Source organism: Coloeus monedula (assembly GCF_965178545.1).
Source record: "Coloeus monedula genome assembly, chromosome: 15".
NCBI classification, from domain to species: domain Eukaryota; kingdom Metazoa; phylum Chordata; class Aves; order Passeriformes; family Corvidae; genus Coloeus; species Coloeus monedula.
This window is the reverse complement of record NC_138795.1, coordinates 8,493,560-8,516,634: the sequence shown is the minus strand read 5'-3', so window position 1 is coordinate 8,516,634 and position 23,075 is coordinate 8,493,560. Positions and strand designations below refer to the sequence as shown.

General features: G+C 39.0%; 1 protein-coding gene across 1 annotated transcript in view; it reads left to right on the top strand.

Annotated features, from left to right (window-relative positions):
* Positions 1-23,075, top strand: part of SPOCK1 (SPARC (osteonectin), cwcv and kazal like domains proteoglycan 1) — a 274,711-nt gene that overhangs the window by 172,988 nt on the left and 78,648 nt on the right. Inside the window, exon 5 of the mRNA XM_082291284.1 lies at positions 14,039-14,171. Within this exon, the coding sequence (XP_082147410.1) occupies positions 14,039-14,171 (133 nt within the window). The remainder of the gene's footprint in view (positions 1-14,038; positions 14,172-23,075) is intronic.

Sequence of the window (23,075 nt, the reverse complement as noted above, 5' to 3'; positions counted from 1 at the left end):
CAGTCAAATCAGAACAGTGCTGTCAGCACCTCCTGTCTCCATGCTATGACAAATTTATTTCATGTTAAGCTTGTGAAGAGAGTCAGTAGCTCCAATATAGTTAGCTCAATTGACTCGAGTATTCAATTATCATTTGCTCCTAAAGAAAATAAAACATTATCTTTCATTATTATCTCTGGAGACAGAGTATGAATTTGCTCCTGGAAAAGTGTCCAGAGATATTTCTTCTCCTCTTTTCATTATTTGGAAGTGATCCAGCATTGCTGCTTTCATATTTTATTTCTAAAATTATAGATATTAAACATATTGTATTATGATTTCTGAAAGATGAAATCCTTTGCCTGGGTCTTCACTGGTTTCTTATGAATGCCAACTACTAAAAAATATCCCCGGTCTCCTTTCTTTTCCATTTTCTGGGACAGTATCTTTAATAAGTAATAATATTGCAAAGTAAACTTTCCCAATAGCCCTCAACTTTTCTTATTTTCTGTGCCTAGTGAAGAATAGACAATTTCTATCATTATCTCTCTTCATACTTTCCCAGGGAAAGCTTCAGAGTGTTCTGAGGACCTCCTACTACACCTGCAGGATTTAGGATGAGAAAAAGCTCACAAATCTTGTGAACACTTAGTGATGTGATCACTCTAATTACTGCAGTGTTTTGTTTACATTTTACTTTTAACTCCAGCAGCAGAACTTGTCATGAAATAAACATTCTCTGACAGTCACTGTGCTTTTCTCATGTCTAGGTCTTCACTTTGAAAAGGAATTATTTTATCCCTTAGTGAGGGCTTATGTTACCTCACACATCTGAATAGACAACCTCCTGTACAATGTCATGCAGTTTTAAAATAAAGAACAATTTCGTACCTAGAGGCTCTTCTACAACCGTGTCAAATTCCAAAATTGTTAATTTTCCAAGAAAAGAAAATACATCCAAGGGCTAAAGCATGCTGTGCACTTCCTTGAAATCCCAATTATTTTCACTGCATTTTTATTTGTCCTTCAAACCTAAACTATAATGCAGCCAATTTTTTAAGGGAGTCATGGAAGGACTGTTACAACAGTTTTGATTTGGCTTAGAAGAGTTTTCTACTACAGCCACAGTTCTGACCCAGACTGAATCAATAATCTGCAAATTTTTCAAGTAGCAACTCTACAAGAAAAGAATAGTTTTGTAGAGGTCTTGCTGAAGATATTTCAACTACTGAAGTTATTTCACTTCTGCAAGTAAGTCTTTACAAAGTTTTTACTAATAACATTGTTTGCATTCAATTTTAACATATTTTGTTCAGAATTAACATTCAGCCTGTCACCAATGCAGAATGCAACCTTATAACTTCAGGTTCTCTTACAATTTTCTCAATTTTTCTTCTGTTTCCCCTTTTTCTTTCTCCTTTCACTGGCAAAATTTTTGAGCCTTTCAACTTTTTCTTGCTTACTAATATTATTAAGAAACAGTGGAGTCTGCTTAGTTTTGTTATTGCAACTGCCACTGTCAGCTTTATTATGATAATATCTAGGAAAGTGTTCTTTAATATGTATGGGGAGTGACAGTTGGGAATTTTGCTTCGCTGATTTATCTGGCCTCTAGCTTTGATCACCATGCAATCCATCTTCTTTTATGAAACAAAACAAACCATTCTAATTAGTTGGTTGTTACAATCAGTGATCCTCAATTGTGGAAGACTAATTAACCTTAGTAGTAAAACATAATGTGAGTTTTTTTGTTGATTTGTTTAATGAGTTAAGAAGTCAGGTGAACAGAGTTGGTTGAAAAGAGATGAAAACACTAATGAAGACTCAAACATGCTCCTCTAGTCTGGCATCCAGTCTCGTGCCTTGCAGTTCAGCAGATAGAAATACAGGAGACTTCTACATCCTCTGCTTCTTTCCTCTTCTTTATAAATTCTGTATTTGTACCTTATTGGCATTTAAATTGCTGGTTCATGTTTAATAAAAAGGACACTTCATAGTTTTGTTGCATAAATTATTCTGTCCATTATTCATTGCCCTATGTTGTAATGTGCGTGCCATTATTCTGGACAGCTTTAAATCTCTTTCAAGTCCTGTGACAGATTTTTGTAGCCTTAGCTACTCCAGTTTACCTGGAGCCCAAGACTGCCAAGCTGAATTACACCATGGTCATTCCTGCTTAGCACCTCATCCACAGTTAATTTCTTGAGCCTCTATGTTTTATCTGTGTATAAATTTTTCATTTGCAACAACACTGTATCTTAGCTCAGAAGTCTGGGGGTTTTGTTAATTAATTCCTTCATTAGTTCAGAAATTTTTGCTTCATTTTGAGCCAGCTGCCTGTATAACAGGTTCATAGTCCTTTTAGAAACTCAAATGGATGAAACACAATGAGAGCTTTTTTATTTCATAATGAGTTTCACCCAGCCCTCTACAGCGCACCAGAAATGTGAGTGCTGAAATGGAAACCCTGCCCTCCTCACAGCTGTGAGAACAGCTCTGATACTGACACCTCAGGATCACCATCAAGATGAGATAAATTGGCTGTAGATGCTGGTTAGGAAATACAAGCTGAAGTTTCAGTGTTGCTGATACTCAGTGTTCAGAGGGCCCTCTGCTATATTCCAAAAGGTAGAGAAAAAATTAGGATCAGTAGAGCATGAATCTGAAGCACAGTTATCAATACAAAAAACAGCCTTACAGCTGCTGTCATACAACCCTCAGAGGAAGATTTAACCAGCCTTTGGCTTCCTTTAGATGTAAGGAAATGGGTTCATAAAGAAGGTATCTCAGAGCATGTAAATTAGTTTCCAGCTCTGGAAAGAAACAAACCCTTATTTCGTGTTTTACCTTTGCAAATATGTCCTGCCCTCACCAAAAGTATTATTTACTAATTAGGCCTAAATGTAAAAGTACATTTGTACCCTAAGTAGTGTACAGACTGAAAATAAGAGAAGAATAGATTGTAAACAAGTGAAATGGGAGAATGATTGCTTAGATAATCGGAAGGAATTTAAGGAAGATACGGGACATAGCTAAATTTATGACTGCCCCTTGGACATGGTGGAAAGCAGAAGGATAATGTGCTCTGATTTGCAGCTGGGAAAGGGAGGACATAGTTAAAGAACAAGTCCAGATAACAAATGTGATGACAGGGGAACAGCAGCTGAAAAACAGAGAAGATGATGTGAGAAGAAATACAGTATATTTGGTCTTGACATAGTGAGCTTCTAATGTGGACAAGATGTTCTTGAGAGGAAATAGCAATAATAGTGCAAAGAGATAGAACAATAAACCAGAGAGGACACTATAAAGTTTCTCAGACTTCCAAGGACTCAAGTGTAGAAAGGTAAGAAGACTAAACTATTCCAGGTAAAGCACCAAAATGACATCGAGGTACCATTTAGAGAGAATATAGTACTTAATATGATACATCCTAGCAGAGAGGGCAAGAACAGGTAAGAGTAGATGAAGAAATAACTGCTTCTCCAAGGGGCCTCATTTTTGAGGTTGAATGAAGCAGAGGAAAGTTTCGGAAGTAGGAGGGAAAAAGTATGAGGAAAAGGAGATTGAGGGAGAAGAGGTCAGGGCAAAGCAGTCAAGACCGAAAGACTGGAATCAAAATGGTTAACTACAACAGTGAGTAAGAAAGGACACTGCAATTTTTTTACAATTTTATAAATTTTTCCATAAAATAGCTGACCAGATCATGGGAAAATAGGGCTAGAGGAGAAATCAAAGCCAGTTGGGTAGAACGGAGACCACAGACTGTAGGATTTGAGAAAAGTGTTTTTTGAAGAAATGCAACATCATTTGGGGAAAAATAATAGCATTAATTTGCAGTGATAAAGAATTAGTGCAATCCCTAGATTTCTACCACAGCAGCAGAGAAATTGAAAAGAGTAAGAATGGAGTCCAAGGAATCAATAGTGAGTAGCTGAAATGAAATTTGGGTGGCAAGAAATAACGGAAAATAAGGTGGCACATCTTAAGCTTAACTGATTCCTGTGTAATAACTCAGCAGCAAAGTATTTAAATCGTTTGGGTTTTTTTTAACAAAACCTGTTAAAGTCCTAGGTAATGTTACGCTTTCTATCTAACTATGCCACTGATTGAGTCTTACTTGTTCACACAGTAAAATCAGCTTCTGAGGAAGCAGCTGTAAAATGCTGAAACTACAAATGAGTTGCTACACTGCCTTTTAACACCACCATAACCTCCATGGTACAGGAGCCTATGGAGTTACATGGTCAAAGAATATGGGAAGAAGGGATGGTTTGTAATGCATGGGTGCTGGACTTCATCATTCAAGGTCACAGCAAAGTGAAATCTTAAACACTCAGTGGAAGTACCTCATGAAATTAGTATCTTGCAGTTTCTGCAAGTATGTCAATTGAATTCATCTTCAAATTTTACCTAAAGGTGTGTTTCACCATGTGCTGTCCCTACTCTGGATCATGTGCATTCAGTTAGTATCATAAATTAATGGGATTATGTAAATCCTGTCTATCAGCTGGGACCTTCCTGAAGCTGTAGTCACCTTTCATTAAGACGCAGCCTTGTGTAAGATTTGTTAACGCTTCTGATGGCCTCATCTGAGAAACTGGAAATGGTATAGATATTATGAACTCCATCTCCAGCATCAAATAACCAGTCAGGCAGTGCTGAATACGGTGAGAAATTCAGCAGAATGTTCAGATGTTCATAGTACTGAGCTCTATAAATCAGCAGTGCTGAATAAGCAACAGGGGCATTAGCCTATTTAGATGCTAAAAAGGATGGGATTTTTAAATTACTCAGCTCCTTATGGTATTTATAACTGGCTCTGTTTGCATGCATTTCACTAACATTCATTTTATTCTGACATGGGAAACTGCATTCTGATTATTTCCCCAAACCTGCCTTGAACAGTGGATTTTGACTACACTCTGGAGGTGGCTTTGGGTTTGATTATTTTTTTTAATTGTCTGTTGTTTGACAAGCCAATTCTATTCAGGAATCACACATTAATTCTTAGGTAATCAATGCTAATTGTAAAAATCCTCAGCAGCTTAATCTGCTGTAGCTTTCTTGAGAATTTAATAAGAATCTCTCATAATAAAATGTGTCAGAAGGGGCAAATATTTTGCTAGCACAGCTCATAACTGATTGTTTGAACCATGGTGCCAAGTATTCGCAGAACCGGAGTACTGTGCAGTTATTTTTAGAAAGAAACATTTGATTTAGGGCCTTAAGAGCAAAAATTTTTACTATATTTTTAAAATTCCTTTACTTTCTTATTCCTACCAGAAAAATGTCAATTTTTTTTTCGCGAGGATTTCATGTTATTTGCCTTAGGCTAAGCAAAAGCAACATAATGAAGCAGAATGCAGCTGAGCTGTCTCAGGATGCTTTGAGGGGGGGTGGGGGTGCAACGTTGATTTTTTCCCCCTGCAGTTACAAAGTGATAATAAGATTTCTGAACTTTCTTGCTTAAGGAAAAAAAAAACCAACCAACCAAACTCTCACATTTTGGGCAGTAGGGCCTTCTGGAGTGAAAAATTAAGGGTTGTGTTGCACATGGGGGAATAAATAAGGCTGGGTTATAAATGGAACTGAAGGACATGAAGCTGAGCATGACCCCAGTGTGGGTCTGTCACCTGTTTCAGCCCATTTGTTTGTTCATCAGTTCCATTCTGCCAAACTGCTGAATGACTGTGGAGACATGAGACATTGGAGCTTCGATGGTGCTCAACTTCACAGACCTCTGCATTTGGCCAAGAGTGAGGATGGTTTGAAAGCTTTTCTATCCTCAGCTTCTGTGAGATTCATCAGTCATGTTGGGGCTTTAAAGTGTTGTTAAGAGCTGCCAAGAAATCTGCCTTGAATTTTAGCCTTACTAAGTAACCTGCACCTGTGTTTGCACAGCTATAGCTATGCAGCTTTCAACACTGGAACTAGAAATATGAGCTGTAGCAGTGAAATGGTGGGAAATGGCTGCTCTGCCAGATTTGGTGAAAACAATTTTGAACCTGTCTAATTGCATGAAACAGGGCATAGTGAGAAAGGATCAGGTTTCCTCCCCAAACAAACCTGACAGCTCGGATTAATCGCACACACCATCATCAGTTCAGCTTTCTTGGAGATCTTGGCAAGCTCTGCCAGCAGGAGGAGGCAGACCTGATCAATGCATTAGTTTAATATCAAGGTAGTCAGATCCTGGGCAGAGAAAAGCTTCCTTTATCCTTTTAAAATGTATTCTTCTTTGGTAATGGGGAAAAAAACAATAAGCTGTCCTAGAAGGACAGAAAGAAGGCCAGTGCCAAAAAAAAAAATGTATTACATTTGCTGCATGCTTTAAGAACTTGGTGCCAGGTTCCTGCATCTCACCCAGCACGTGAAATCCAGGACTCAGAAGTGGCTGCTGGAGATTCCTGCAGACTGAGGAGTGGTGGATAAGATTTCAGCTTTAATTACGAACTTCCTGCTATCTCCCCTCCTCCTTTGAAATTCAAGGCACTTCATTTTATTTTTACATAGTTTGGTGTCTGAGATTCCTTTTTATGTTAGTGGAAAAATAATGATGAAAAGGAAAATAATTCTCTTATGAAAATTCATGAGAACAGTCAGAATTTAGAAGCTGTGTTATTTATTCAGGAAAGCACAATGACTTTTGAGAACACTGGCATTTTATGTGTGGATTTTTTTGTTTGGTTCTTTTCCTTTGTGTACTTTGCCTGTTTTCATACCTGTGCAGCTGTTGAGCATATGTATTAGGTCTAAGAGTTGAAAATCTTTTAGAGTTTAGGTTAAAAAATAAATTGCCTATAAGCACAATAAACTGTTAGCTAAGACTGTAAGTGGAACTTTCAAACACCATTTTTATGTATTGAAGTACTCAAAGGTGGAAATTGATGTGCTTCTCTAATGGCCTTAATAAACAACCTTGTCATTTTTAGTCCAGGAATAAGTAAAGCCAGGAACTAACATCTCAGAAAGATACTTGTACTGAGACCCTGTTACTGTGCAAAATTAATTGTCCTGGCAGTTTAAAAGTATCCATATTTAAATGACGTGTCTGTTTAGACACAGACCTTGCTGCTTTCTGAGTAACTTTTCCACGTAGTTGCTGCTGTTGCTGGATCTCAGAAGTCACCTGCAGCAGTTGCATCACCTCAATCAAACTCGCTACAGTTTTCCTGGCCTTCTAGGCCCTCAGAATCTATGTCAGCTTTTCCAAGTTATTTCTTCCTTTAAAACACACAGAAAGTTAAAAAATAAAAGGATTCCTTCATCTTACAGGACCAATAACCCTGAGCACCCTGGGCCCCCAGGTCCTTTGTTCTCTTTCCAAAGTTGGTTGCCAGCTGGACCTAGTGGGATCCATGCAGGAATCGTCAGGGCATTTTCCCTGCAAGATGTGTCAGGGGGTGTTCTTGCAAAACATACACTATACTACAACCTTCAACCTTCCCTACATCCAGCTAACGAGTTCCTTCTGGTATGTTGTTTCCCCCATGCTTATTTTAGAATGTCTTCTTACTGTTGGTAAGAAACAGAGGCTTGGCGCTTCCTCTTCCCTTGGAAATGCATGTTTTTCATTTCATGGGAATGACACCTGGTACACTTTCACCTCAACAGCTGAGATTTTTGCTTTAACTCTTTCCTAAATTTGTCATCTCCACCTCTATCTTCTGAGTACCAGCTGCTTTCTGGGAACACTCCTGTGACTACTGGTTCTCTCTGGACAGACCTAAATCCCAAGATCAATGTCATTGTTTGAAAGAGTAGCAAGTAAGTAGAGTATCCATTTCCTCTGGGGGCCAGTATTGAATGAGTTTCATTCTGCCAGAAGGGTCCCCAGCCATCACCAAGCCCCATGAAAACCTTTGCACATCTACCAGTGGGTAGTGGCCTTTTTATTTCTTATGGCTCTTTTAAGCCAGATCTGCTCGGGAGAAGATATGAAGGCAGCTAGAGGAAGTAAAATCAGATAGTAGAAATTATTTCTTTGAATACTGAAATCAGGGAAAGTGGTACTACGTAAGTACAGTGGGATGATGCTAAAATGCAAGGTTGCATGTTATTTTTCTTTGTATCTGAAGGGAAATTGCTGTAATCATACGTCTGTTCTCATTTTGCAGTATTAAATAAACATTGTATTAATTAAATAAAGAGTCTGTATCAGATTCAATAGCATAGTACTTTTTTTTCTCAAGGTAATATGTGTAGACTATTTTCTTCACAGATCTTGACTGGTAGTGGCTCAAGGTATACACAGCTCTTGTGAAAAATATGAAATGTTCTAGAAATGAGGCCAAGCCCTTAACTCTACCAGAATACAAAAATGATACAAAGAGAGAAGAGAACATTGCCATTTATACTGGCAAATTTCAGGTTTGTCATTCTTTTCCTCGAGAACAAGAGAAATAACTTATGCAAAGGAGAGATAAAAACAGGCAGGCAGTGCTGGCTTTATCTTCAGTGTGATAAGCTTCCTTCAGGGGGACATGAACAAACTCTGCATAAGGCATGGAGAAGGTACAGACAGTACATTTTAAACTGTTCCCACTGTGAATTGTTCCAGCTTCAGGAAGCCATTCAAGTTTGCTGTCAGAGCTCCTTCCAGCTTCTGGTACCAGCTCTGGTGCACTGAACTTTTCAGTTTTGTTCTAATAGAGCTTAAAATAGTCTTATGTGACTTAGGAATTTTGGTTTGATTTAAGATCCAGAAAGAAAGAAGGATGGATGAAGTTAATCCTAGTCTTGAGGAATGTCTCTGTGAGAGCTATAATTTAAAACTCCAGTACACAACTCACAGACCCCCTAACACAGGTTTACCTGAAAATTGTTGCAGTGGGTGGGCCCTCCCATGGGTGCCTAACTCAAATGTACCTTCCAGGGAACCTGCAGACCCTGAGGATGGTGAGATGACTTTTGCTTCCTGGAAGAAGTCTCTGCAAGAGACTGCTGGGAAGAGATGGCCTTTCCTGTAATCAGCCCAGCTAGGAGTGGCAATGTCAGTAAAAGTTCAGTAACACCAGTTTATCTCCATGAAATAATTCGGTTTTGTCAAGTCAGTATTTTGTACATAAGGCCTGTTCTATCAAAAAAAAAATTCCTGACCAGCTCAATACTGTTCAAATAGGACCTGAAATAAGTAGTGGTATGATTTTAAGCCCAGAAAACACAATAGGTGTAAGTAATTTACAGCATGAATTGATCCATATTCTACGTTTGCGTAACATCAATGAAACAGCAAGTTAAAGAACAAGAAGAGACAGTACCAGTCTCACTATTTGTTTACCTGATACTTTCTGTCAGAAAAAATTGTGTAACTCATTTTTTGGTGGTTTTGAGAAACTTTCTGCTCTTATTTGCAGCAGACCTTTGAAAACTCACCTAACAAAAAAGTCCTAAGGAGAAACTTCTCTTTACTGTCTGCTTCAAGCTAAAAGTTTGTCAGGACTTTCAAAACAACAACCTGCCAAAGGAGCCTGATTTGTGATTGCACTAAATCCACCAATGCTTAATCTTCTCATTTGCTCTATATGCATTTGGGAATAACTGATCTTGAAGCAGAGTAACACATTCTTGATGTTGTACATTTTCTTCGTAATGAAAAGTCTGAACAGGTGTCAAATTTGAAATTAAATGTAAATAAGTCAAACTGTAAATGTGAAGAAAAAAGCATAATTTATTTTTGCAAGTACCTTTATTTTGACCCCTGGCTTTGCCAGAAGTTATTTCCATATACCCTCTTCTATACTGTCCCTGAAAAAATTGTTATAAGATACAGAGATTCCCTAAATAGCTCAGCCTATGTCAACCATCAGGGGTTGGTCACAAATTAAGGCTTTGCATTTTTGGGTTTGGTTGTTGGTTGGTTTTTTTTTTTAATCTGAGTCAATTTAAGATGTTTTATGTCACAAACTTTTGCTGAATCAAAGGCACAGTTCAAACTCCCCAGCAGGCTCTCAGTGCCCAGAACTGATGCTCCCGGCCAAGCTGGACAGGGCTGGGTGATTCCCATCCCTGGGGCTACCAGCTGGGGTTGAGCTTCTGGTTCTCCAGGGTGCACCTGGAAGCTGTAAAATTTTGAGTGGAGCCACTTCTCAAGCTTCTGAGCTCTGTTTTGCATTGCCAAGGCTTTGTGCTTGGAAGCCGTATGCTGACATGCAGGTGTCTGTGGCTTTGGGGCTCTGGCTGCCCCGAGGTGCCATGTACCATCCTGGCATCTGGCTGGTGGCATCTGCAAAGCCTGAGGCACTCTCCCTGCTCCTGTGCAAGCCAGGCAGATGTCAGCTCCCTGTATTGTTGCAGTATGTGCTGAGCAGTGTGTCCGTGTAAGGAGTAATGAACTTGAGTCACTGTGCTTTCTTCCTGTGTGAACTGTGAATGCTTTAAACCGCTGAAATTTCTTTATGTATTAAAACACCAAGAGGCTGAATTCTGTGAAACTTACCAACTCCATAATTCTTCTGCCTTTTGGTGCATTAGTTCACCAGTCTGCAAAGCAAAAGCAGGCAGGGTTTGCCTGTAAGTCTTAATACTTGACCAAAACATTCATGTGTTCCAGCTTCTGGAATAGTGAAAATAGTAGTAGATCCTTTCAACTCCAAGTCTTAAAGCAGGATTAAAGTTGGTTGTCAGAAAAGAGAAAAAAAAAAAAAAGAAAAAGGCCTAATTTGCTTTGGCCTGGCTTGCTCCTGACATATTTATTCTAAACCAAGATGATTAGCATAGCAGAGCATTCCCAGAGTATGTGAATGTGCACTTCCATTGAGAGGGGATTTGCTGGCTGGCTGCTTATGGCAGCCAGTGTTCTTGTCTAGGTTTTAATTTGTTTGTTTGGATGTTTGATGTGTTGTTAGGAGTTACAGGATTGAAAAGCTTCCAAAAGTCCTATCCAGCCTCTCAAAATATGACTGTAGAAAAAGACATGTTTGTTTTTGGAAAAGAGATGTTCATTTTACAAGATAGGTGCTCAGCCTTAGTTTTGGTGGGGGTGTGGAATATGGGTATCTGGTTAAAACTTTCAGCTGTTGCTCACTTGGCCAAGCTGACAAAAATAACTTTTCACTGGCTTCAAATACAGTGGCACTTTGCACTATCATTTTGGAAAGAATATATTAATTTTTGAAAGCCAGACTGTTTCTTGCAACAAAAATGATTGCTGTACTACCATTTCCATGCACCTGCAGGAGTGAGGGAGCTGCAGGTTTCTTGCAGCATTCCCTGCCTCATTACACACATTATCTGAAGCACTACTAAAATTGTTTCATTTTTGATTCACGTTAGTGAAATGCTTTGAGATCTACTACACAGTGAATTCTTGTTACTAAATATCATTCTTTCAGAGAGTAAACTTCCTTTTATTATCAGAAGAAGATCCTGAAGATGAATGTGGGGGTTAGGAAGAGTAAATGTTTCCTTCATTGTCTGCAGGTGAAACACAGCAAATCGGGCTCAGGTGAAACCATTCTGGTCCCAGCTGAGGGGACACACCAGACTTGGTGTTGTCTTCCAGGCAGCTGCTGTGAGAACAGAGCTCAGGCCTAAGGCTCTGTGTGTTCTTTATACTCTCAGTAAAGTCATGGAAAGGGCCACCAGGCTCCCTGAGCTGCTGGAATGGCTTGAAACAATCAACTTTAATTACTTCTTTTTTTTATTTATTTAAATGACGATGGAAGAGTGAAAAACATCATCGGCTCCAGAAGAATTTTCCAATAGGAACTGGCTTTGCAATATGAATCTTGAAGGGATGAAAGAAGGATCAAATAAATGAGGAGCCGGGGGGAGAGGGGGGCGGGGGGGGGTTGTGTAAGGCTGTGCAGAAATGGATAAGCAGCCCAGTCCTGAGTGGACATTTCTTTTAAGGTTATAGTGTAGAATACCTGATGAAGTGTGGTCCACAAATGCTCTACAATCTGTTTTATACTTGCCACTCAGATCCTGTGATTTGTTAGTCATCAGTCTAGCTAAGAGCTGCAATATATTTAATTTTGATGAGGTGCTCATTAGTTCACTCACTCCTCTCCATCCTCCACGCTTCATGGCTGATGGCTTTGATGGTGATGGCACTAAATCACACCCTTCAAGTTTAGCATTTCTTAGCCGTTTTTCTATAACTAATCCGAAAATGTTCTTCATAACAATTTTATGTATAGCAAAGGATCTATCTTTTGAGATTGCGGAAATTAAAGTCAGTGAAAAGGTAAAAGGTCTGCTTTGTGCTAAGACCTTCTGCAGTCTCCAGAGGAGAAGCACAGCTCCTTTCCCACTTGCCTCCAGACTCTGATCATCAGTATCTACAGTACGACATTCAAACATATTTTTGACTCTGAGTTTGTGCATTTTCAGAAGTGCAGGGCTGTAAGTAAAGTAAATGAGGAAACTTTCCTGTCAAGCTGAAAAAAAACAAAAGTCATGCCCATAATCCTAAGAGTTCAAGAAAAAAAGATATTCATTACATGTTGATAACAAAGCATGGTTGGGGGCTGCAGAGAAATCAGTTACTCTGGAAAACTTAAATAAACAGTTTGTACAACCTCAGCATAAGAGATCAGATCCACAGAGCTACTTTAGGGGGTTCAGAGCCAAGTAACCACCTATCCACAGCGTTTAGCATCTGGTATAATGGTACCTTTGTGAGGCAGAATGCATCTGAAACAGGGAGTGCTGCTCTCTGCATTAGGGACACTTCTAAAAATAACAAGGGAATTTCATCTTAAATACTTAGCTTCTGTTTTCATAGTTTATTATATCATGATTGGATTCCTTCTGAGGACACAATCTTCTTAGTAGTAGGTTCATCGCTGGCAAAGGTTAGACTTGAGGAAAACTGGGACTGAGATGAAAGAACAGAATTTATATTATTTAGCAGCTGAATATGTCATTACATCAGAGTTGGCAAATTGCAAGCTGTAGTGAAATTCCTTTAAAAATATCTGTATATATTTTTCTAATGCTGTGATAAAGCCATTCAGCAGCACATTGAAATGTGTTTCTAGCTGAACTGTTATATCTTTTTTTCCTGCGGTACAAGAACAGATGGCAGTTATTTTTCTACCAGTCTCCAGCAAAGCTGCTGCGATGCTTTGCCTTCCCTTGTAAATGCTTTCAAGTGAAAGACAAGTACACATGACCAAAATGAATCTGCATTGTTCCACTGGATTGGGGTTTCTAAAGCAAACTTCTTATCAGTTTACAACATTAGGCTGGCAATAATTACTTAATGTCCTCTCAGTCAAGTAGTTCATTATGACAGGAAAATGAGCCGTTAGTCAGAATCAATGGCACGTGTTTTGCAGTAAGTTTTTGGAGCAGATGTCTTTTTTCATAGACATTTTTAATGCAGTAATTGAGTATTCTGTGACTTGAAAACAACGGCAGTCACTCCCTAGGGGCACACATTGGTGGATTTGGAGATGCTCTCTGTGACTTTATGACATTCCTGGGGGGACTCTGATTGATCTGAGAACCTCAGCTGATTGTTCAGTAGCTGGTATGTCAAGAGGGCTCCTGCCCCTACAGTGACAAAAGTGCTTAGTGAGTCTATACATTTTTATAAGCACAGTATAAATTGCAATGTTTTTTTAAGGATTTAGCTTTAAAATCGTTGCTACTTTAGCAGTAGTTTGGCAGCTCTGAGAAGGCCTGGTGAAAATGTCTCTAAATACAACCTGGTATAATGTTGCCTGCATCACCAGAAATGCTGTGTAGCTCAAGAAATGATGTATTCTGAAGTGAAATCATTTGTAGTTATAAATCTAAATGAAACCACCAAGTGTTGTAAATCTAGAGCTGCCTACCAACTTATGACTTTTTAGATTGCCTGCTATAATGTGCCATATTATAAAAGCATTGTTAGGAGCTGTATTTAATTTACTTGCTTTAAATTATGGTTTAGTAGACTTGGCAGTGCTGGGTTAATGGTTGGACTCGATGATCTTAAAGGTCTTTTCCAACTGAAATGATTCTAAATTAATGCTGTACTGAAAATCCAGCTGTATTCAGAGAAGTTCTAATTCTTCTGTTTTATACAAACTTTTCAAAAACCGTGGTGTGTCTTATTTTACAGCCTTCGACAAAAGAAAGGCAACTTGGCCCAGAAGCACTGGGCTGGAGCAGCCAACATAGCAAAGTGCAAGCCCTGTCCCATGGCACATTCCAGCGCTGTCTGCGGCTCCGATGGACACACCTACACCTCCAAGGTAAGCTCTGCCTGGGGCCTGAGCTCCCATCAGCAGAGCTCAGCCGGGATGCCAGATGAATATTAAATACCTTTTGTTATTAGGCAGTGTTAAATTACACTCTTTGTTAATCTAGAAATATTTCTTTGTGTAAAAAATACTGAAAAATGTAGTTTTTTCCATGTTGGACAAACAGCAAATCAGAATGCCAAATCACAATCCTGCGACTTTCCTGATTCATCTTGCTCTAAATATCTTGTTCTCTTAATGAAGTAGAACAGTTTTGATATTGATGATGCAACTGAAAAACAGCTATCATTTGATGAGATTGGCTTGTTTAGACAAGAGGATTTGGGGATAGTTCTTTTTTTTTAAGACTTGGTCTCCAAATCATAAAATAACTTAGCAGAATCTTTCTTCAGTGATAGATTTATTTTTAATTGTTTCTTTTTTTCCAGACTGCATGGGTAACATTACAATTCATTTAGCTTGGGGTTTTAATAGGCTTGTGTGCCAGATGCAGCATATATGGTACCATAAAAAAATTCCCATAACCCAGTGGGGATAAATTGACTCATTGTTATACTGAAAATACGATCACCTTAGGGCTTGACTCAATAAAAGAAAATGTCTTCACAGCCATTCAGCATTCCAGATCTCCCACTGGCAAATAAAGCCTCCCATGTCTTGGATACATGTCCCAAAAACAGCACTTCAGGCACTGGAAAGCATGTTTTGGGAAATACCCTTAAGGTTCTCTTATCTTCACGTATGCAAAGTAATGTTTGACAGCCAGTAAAACTACCTTTTAAAATCCAGAAATAGCCTTCACAAAAAAAACTCCTGTCCTGGGTTGCAGTGTATTCTATTACCATCCTCATGAGCTGTTGGAACCAGGTGGGGCAGTGTTTCCTTTCCTCCTCCCCCCGGACTGTCTTTCTGTTAATGAGCCCATCAATGCCTGGCCTCGTGACTCATCATCCCATTGTAAAATGCTCCACCCAGGGGGAGGAACCAAGCATTCCATCCTGGGTATAATCTGAGATTCCCAACACCACAGACACCCTTTCCACTGGGTTCCTGGAGGACAGGAGCTAAACAGCCACCACTGGACCTTCCGAGGAAGAGCAGCCCCTTCTATAGGATCACTGCTTTGACAGAACCATCGCACCTGCCCTGCTCACCGGGAGCCGCCAGCGCCCCTGCCGGCTGCGAGCGGAACTGCACCCGAGGGGAAAGGGCCCGACAGCCGAGAAGGCTGGGACTGGGTTTGTGATTGTTTGCTGTTACTGCCATAGTTGTTGTTGTTTGTTTGACTTGTTATACATATATATATATATATACATAAGTAAAGAACTGTTATTCCTATTCTTCATATCTCTGCCTGAAAGCACCTTAATTTCAAAATTATAATAATTCGGAGGGAAGGGGGTTGCATTTTCCATTTCAAGGGAGGCTCCTGCCTTCCTTGCCAGACACCTGTTTTTCAAACCAAGACAACTCCCCAACAAACAAACAGGAAAATAAAGCTATCAGGCAAAAAAATTTTCTGCTGCAATGTGACGGTGACAATGCAGCTACATTATCTTATCAGCTGGGCAGCTTGAATTCTCCACTTAATAATGGACACAAACATTAAAATGCTGCCATGCCTTGGTCATTTCAGCTTCTCTCCTGTTCTTGCTGAAGGAGTTGCATGGCCAAAAAGGAGAAAGTCAGAGCAGAAACTGTCGTCTGTGCACTCAGACTGGAAGAGAAATAGCCACACGTTGCCTGTTAAACAAGTTACTTTAATATTCTATAGGAGTGTGTACTGCAGTAGTTTAGCTTTGTTATTTATGGTTAAAATGGGTTCATTATAAAACCAACCTTTTCTGTCTGAACTCTTGAGTCCATAAGACATCCTGTAGTAAACAGATTTCATTTCATAATCTTGTCATGCTGTTAACTCATTTCTGTGCATCTTACCTGTGTCTCTGTTAGCTCCAAGTGGGTTTTTGGCCTTCTCTATTTCTCACCATAAGATCTTACTGATTTTCATCAGACGTTCTGCCAATGTTATAAACTCACCAAGCTATTGTGGTTATGATATAAGCCTGACAGCTGTAATAAAGACATGAAGCATTTCCTGGTGCTGACATGTTTGGCTGTCAAAGACACACCTCCCAGAAGTTTCCTGTTTGAGTTTTGGAGTTATTTTCAAAGGAGATCTTTTAAAGATTTATTCTGAAACAACTTTGTCTCGTCTTTATTTATTGGATGTTTTACTATCAATTGTTCCTGTCCTAGCAAAATTAAATTTTTATTTTTTTTTTTTTTTTTTTTAGAAGACAAATTTTGGTAAATGAGCTGAAAATACTTTAGGGAGAGCATTAAAATAAAATAATATAAGTTAGTGTCCTAACAAATAAAGTTTTTATGGTCAGGAATGATCATGGGTGTCTGGTATCTTTTACAAAGAGAACATACTGCTTCCCTCAAATTCACTGTTAGATTTCACCAGACAATGTGATCTCTTTTTCTTGCCTTTAGGTCACTAAAATCAAAGCTTTCTCAGTAGTTTTCTTTCACATGCCAGTGCTGTTGGCAGGTATTACTTCTGGCCCTGCAGTGCTGTCATGTTCTAGTATGAACTGTGAAAATGCAACAAGGTGGACTCAAGTGCAGGCACTGCTCTATGCAGGGATGTGTTGGTACATGGCTCTGCATTCCTGCATTGTGAACATGCAGTGACAAGCTGGCCAAATGAGCAGATTCTTGCTAAGCTTGTAAGCAAAAGATGGAGAGTGGCCACTAAGTTTCAAGGGGAAGAAAATCTTCTGAAAGTGTATACTGGGCTTCCACTGGTGCCGGCAGCCAGGTGGGACGCACAGACACAGCAGCAGTTCATCCTTCCTGGCTCCAGGGCAGTTTGGCCTCTCCTGCAGGCACAGCAGGGGCTGAGGTGGGAGATGGGCTTTGGGCTCCCGATTTCTGGCCTGGCAGAGCAGCATCAAAGTGTTTCTGTAATGACCTGGGGCTGCCATCCTACAGCAGCAGTCATGTTTGTACCAGGGCTGGCCCTTTCCATACTTCGAACTGTTATCTGAGGAAAAAATGAATGAAAAGGAAACGACACAGCAGAAGTGTGACTGACTGATGAAATGCAGATTGGGTGTCAATAAATTCACAGTAATTCACATTAAGAAATACATACATACCAAATATACATCTCACAGGCGCTCACTTAGCCATTTGATCCTGGAATAATTCCAGCTGTTTCTCAGGAGACATTGTAGACCTAGAGGCAAGAATTTCTTGACAAAATTGAGGAAAGTCAACCAAATCAATAATGCAAGGATCATAAGGGAAAAAAATAACAAAAGATAAACTAAAGCTCCATGTTTGAGCTTAGTGGTTGATGTAGACAGAGATTCAGGATGTTTAACTTTAATCTTGCAGTTCCACCAAAGACATGGAAGCCTTCGGCTCCACAACTAATTTATTGAGGGCTAGTTAAAGGAATCTTTCTTCTCTTTAATCTTCCATTGGAACTATTCAGTGGTGTTGATTTCCAACACAAAGACAAATGGTAAAATGTTAAAAATTATGAAAATTCCATGCCCATATCTTGTGCTACAATGGTTTAAGTGTCACCCAAACTATAGAAGACACAAGGTAATGAGAACTTTGATTGCTCTTAAATTGATTTAGCTTCCTGTGTGGTAGTTGTACTGCTTAAAAAATCTCACCACCCTTTAGGCATTAAACCTTTCTGGTTCTTCTTCTGAGGTCTTCCAAACTTGACCTGGATTATTTTATCTGCTACACTGAGGAAGTGCTGAAGTGCTGACATGGAAATTGATAAGCCTGTTAGGCTGTAGTGTGTGGTGGGGTTTTTATTGCTCTACTTTTGTTTCCAGATGTCAAACTAATTCTTCTAAGCAATGGGATTATTCAGTTACACCAATAATTCAGCACTTCTGCCTGACAAAATTTGAGCACAGATGTGGCCTGTATGTACTCAGTCCCTTTACCCTGTTTTCAGCAATCGAAAAATGAGTGGTTTTTGAACTTGCAAAATTTGTTCCTATTTCTGGAAACTTTAAAACCTCCCCATCACCCTTTTCCATGAGCTTTGGACTCTAAGGGGTTTAGGTTTATCAAAGATAATATCACTGATTTTTTTTTTTTTTCTAGTTACTGCTTGAAATGCAGGTGCTTTAAAATGAACACCATCTCTCACGTAATAACTTTGTACAAAGAAGTTTCCTGGGTATAACAGCTTTATTTAATATTGTGACAATACAAAGCACTTCCATAGGTTATTACAGTCAGAGTTTTCAAAGCTCTTTAAAGTACTAATGAATTAAGCTTATGAGGTACGTAAGCCCTGTAAAGAGCTCGATGTAATTAGTTAATGTTTTTGTGAGCAACACATTAAGAAGAATAACTTTGTAGCTGTCAGTTTTACAGAAACTTTAATTAAGCTTGTTAATAAAGCAATTACCTGAACATGACGATGACTGTACTTAACTAGTCAGAAAATGAAAATTAGGATGAGCTTAAATTACAAAACATACCACCTCAATGACTAATGGTCCCTTCAAAGATGGAAAGGTACATTGGCATAATTATGTTTCTAATTAGGTACATTGTTGTTCTGTAAATTTTAATTAAATCATTGTGAACAAATTAAGTCCATGATCATGTCTCTTTCTGTTTGAAAATGTAAAAATCACTTCCTGTTGTCATAACATTAGGTAATAAATTTGATATTAAGGGATGTACAAGAAAAAAAAATTTCCAACTATCTTGAAACAGAAGAAAAAAACCCGACCAAAATAATGAGACACTATTAGTTAAATGTGTGCAGTGTGAGGGCTGCTACATTTAATTAAGAGGAATATGTATGCAGAAGCACAATTAGCAAATACTTGTTAAAGTGTCTAACTGTTGAGTATTTAGTGCAATGTGGTTTGGTTTTTCATAGTCCAACTATTGACTGCATTACCTGTCCTTGAGCTCTGGGGTGCTGCTCTTCAGCTTTGCTTTTGCACTGCTTTTCCTCTCTCTGGGAGGGATGACTTGGCCTCTCCTGATGGAAAACAAGATACTCAGCAAGCGTTAAGACTTCTTGTGTCCCCAGTTAGAGGAAAAATTGGATTAAATTCTCTGTTAACTTTTAGCTTTGGTCTGGTTTTGTAAGGGAAAATTAAGGAAGTAAGAAAATTAAGGAAGTTGAGGGAAAAGAACATGAGATACAACAGGATATGGTTAGAATTGCATGGGGAAGGAAATCAAGTCATCCTTTTGCATGCTCCTTGTATACATTTTAAAGATTGTTGGTGGGAGGTACAAGAATAAATTATTCTTTCATATACCTCTTTGTGGAAGTTGATAGATTTTATGTGATGTGACCATTCTGAATGAATTTTCTACAGGAAAAATATTTTACAGCATTGGAACTACTTCCTTATTCTATTAGCAAATTGTCAGCACTGATCCCTATTTCGTTATTTGACTCCATGAGTTGCAGGGGGGTTCCTAACTGCAGCAATACATCTGGCATGAGGCTTTTAGCAGTACTGACTTTATTCTCCCAAATAACCCCTGGGAAACTCCAGAGGACTGTGGGAGAACTAGGGCTGGCCTGATGTTGAGTACCTTTGTACATCCCCCATTTGACTCTGGCACATCTGGCTACTGCATTCCCATGAGGTAGATGTTTCCTCAGCCTGTGCTCTGGGCCAGTGAGACTCGAGTTGTGTAATCCAAAAGCTGTGTGAAGCTGTTATTGCATAATCAACTCCTAAATAATAAATTCTGTCTCTCAGAAGACAAAACACACAGAGTTCTGTGCTGTGCATCCATGGCTGCACAGTTTATTTGGCTTGAAGCATGAGGTGTGCAATGTTTTTTGATCAAGTGCTGTGTATCCTAAAGACATCCTGTTGTTTATATGGTGTTTTTCTCTGTGTGGTCTCTAGGAATGAGCAGAAAATTGGGAATAAGGTAGATCTGTATTCTTGTGTACCTTGTAATCCATGTTCAGTGTCTTAAGATGGTTGAGTGTAAAGGGCATTTTTGCATACGCTTGAAGAATGGCATTTCTCTTTTGGTCAATTAATATGCTTAAAAAATGGCTTTCTGCCTCCTACAGTCTTTCCAGTGATGCCTTGTAGGGGTGTCTTGGCCACAAATTAACAATCCAGGACAAAGGTCTGTGCTTTCCCTGATGGGGGTAACCTTTGTTAAATTCTGAGGGAGCTGGGAAATACTGCTTTTGAACTCTGCTCACATAATCATTCAATTCTGCAAATTCCTGAGCTTCCTTTCAAATCCCATTTAGTTCCGTGTTGAAGTGAAGAAGCTTTTGCTTTTCAGTGGTGTCAGATAGTAAATTCAAAATCCCAAACAATGCTCTACCAATTTTACATCCTAACCAGGGAGAAAATAGCCCTGCATAACCACTCATCTGTGCGCTGCTGCTGCTTCTGTGACAGCTCCCCAGCTAAAGCCCATGAATATATACATGTTTGCAAGGATTTTTACCTGACATAATATGAATTGTGAGAACAGCCAAAATAGAGGCTTCTGCAGTGACTCAACAGATAGAGGGGGAAAGCAAAGAGCTCTGGGCAATTTTTACAGAGTAAGGGCTGCTTTGTCATATTGCCAGGTTTGAGATTCTGTGAATTAATGAGAAATTGCTGTGGCCCAGGACATGATGTTCTTTCAGAAACTGCTTGTTGCTATAGCTTTAGTCTGTGGAGGAAGAGTCTTCATGAGCACAGTTCTGCAAACACAGATTGGGGGCAAAAAATAAAGACAGTAAAAAATGAACAAAGAAAGGAAAACCGACAAAAAACTAGGATTTTTTTTAATCCCTTAAATGAACCTCTTACAAAGAAAATACTGATGCTTTTTGTTGGAAACTGGCTACTTAAAGTTCTGTCAAAGCCATTGGTCAGTGTTAGAAGAAGATGGGGGTTGCTTTGGTCTGCTGAAGCCTGGTGATCTCTTGGCTCCTGCATACAGGCAGGACAGAGAAACATTGGAGGCATTCTGGGGACAGATTAAGATGGATCACAACCTGGTTTTTCTTTTCCTTGCTATAATCTCCTTTAAGAGAGATTACTTTAAATTTCCACTGCTTTAATTTGTGCTGATGTCAGTGAGCAAAAAGGCCCTGGCAGAACCCAAAATTTATCCAAAGTTGTGTGTCCAAGTTTTAGCAACTATGCGTTAAGCAGGCTGGTCTAATTGGGGTATGGTTTTGTTTGTCTCCTTTCTCTAACCTTGCCTAGCAGGGAAAAGATATTTTTAGTTTGTTTTTCCATATTCTAACATTTCTCAGTCCAGAACAATTTCACCTTGCACATACTGGGTTCTTTGTGATTAACATATTGTGTCAGTTTCTAAATCCATGTTTTCTCTTTAATTCCTGAATCCCTTATTTTGCCATATTAAGGTTTGTCAGAGTTGAATGTTTTAATTATCAAGTCAAGCGTAAAGACTCTGGGGGAGATGACAATTAAATGTCTCTATTAGGTGCGTTGCTGCAAGTGGCAATTCTTTCTTCATATTATTTTGGTAACTTGACTATAGAGAAAAAACTGCTCTAAACTCCCTAAAAATTCCTTCTCAATATATAGCTGCTGTAAATACCATAATAATAAATACCATGCTGGGAAAGACAGTATGAGAACCAGTGCAGAATAAAACAACCTCAGATTTCCAACCCACACCCCCCATCGCTGAGTGACAGGGAGAGGTGAAGCTTCTGGGAGCATAAGGCTGCTTCTCTCACATCCAACTCCCTTAAATTCTGTAAAAGCCCATTCTCCCAAATAGCTCTGATAATACTCAGAGCTCTCTAAAAGAACTGAACATGCTCATCTTTTAGTGCTGCAGAAGTGCAGGATTTTGGGCTGGTTGTCTTGAGTTTCACAAGTGCTCACAATAAACATATAGCACAATAAATCCTAAATGAATTTGAAAAAAAAAAGAAGTCTACTCTTTTGGAAGTTTTACGCTTTTTTCTATTTTGGTCATTTAAATTGACCAGACTTCATTGATAGGATTCATTTAAATGTATCTTCATTAAATAGATTAGATTCGTGTTTACCCACTAAGTGTCTCTGGAACCTAATTAGACCTGCTGCATGATACTGCAGCTCCTCATATTTTCATGTCAGTTGTTACAAGAACACCAGAAAAAAAAAACCTAGGAAGGGACTGGGAAGATGGTGTAAGGGGGTGAGTCATACATGTCTAAAATATCTTGGCCGAGGTATCCACAAACAACAATATTTTGGGATTTTGTTATGACAATTTCTAGCGTACTAAAATAATTTTTATATCGATTTAAGTTTCATTCTGGTTTTGGTGTTTTGTGGGTTTTAGTTTCTTTAAAGGGAGGGAAATGACGCACTGACTTTCTTTACATAGCAAGGGTTAATGCTGACGGAGGGCAACTTCTTACAGGGAGTTTGGTCCCTATGCTTTTCTGATTTGCCCACATATGCTTGATTCAGAAGGATGAAATAATGTTTAGAATGTCACTGATTTTTCCCCTTCCTGTTTACGAACTTCTACAGTGTTGAAGGCAGTGTTTTTATTTAGGCACCCAGGTAAGTGCTGCCAATAATTAGAAGTCTGAATATGTAACACTCCTGCTCCTGGCTGCTCATTACTCCAAAAACTCAGAAAAACAATGTTTTTCTAGGGAATGTGTTTAAATATATGTGCTGAAGTCTTACTGAATTAAGGAAGACTGAATCTTATTAGCATCTTGAAAAATGTACTTCTGTGCTTCTTTTAGGCTGGAAGATGTAGGCCTGTCAGCTGTATTTTACAAGTAAATGAACATCTTGTTTAGAACATCAATTCTCTACATTGTCCAAAAGTTTATGGGTTTTCCTGGTGTTGGTTATTTTGTGG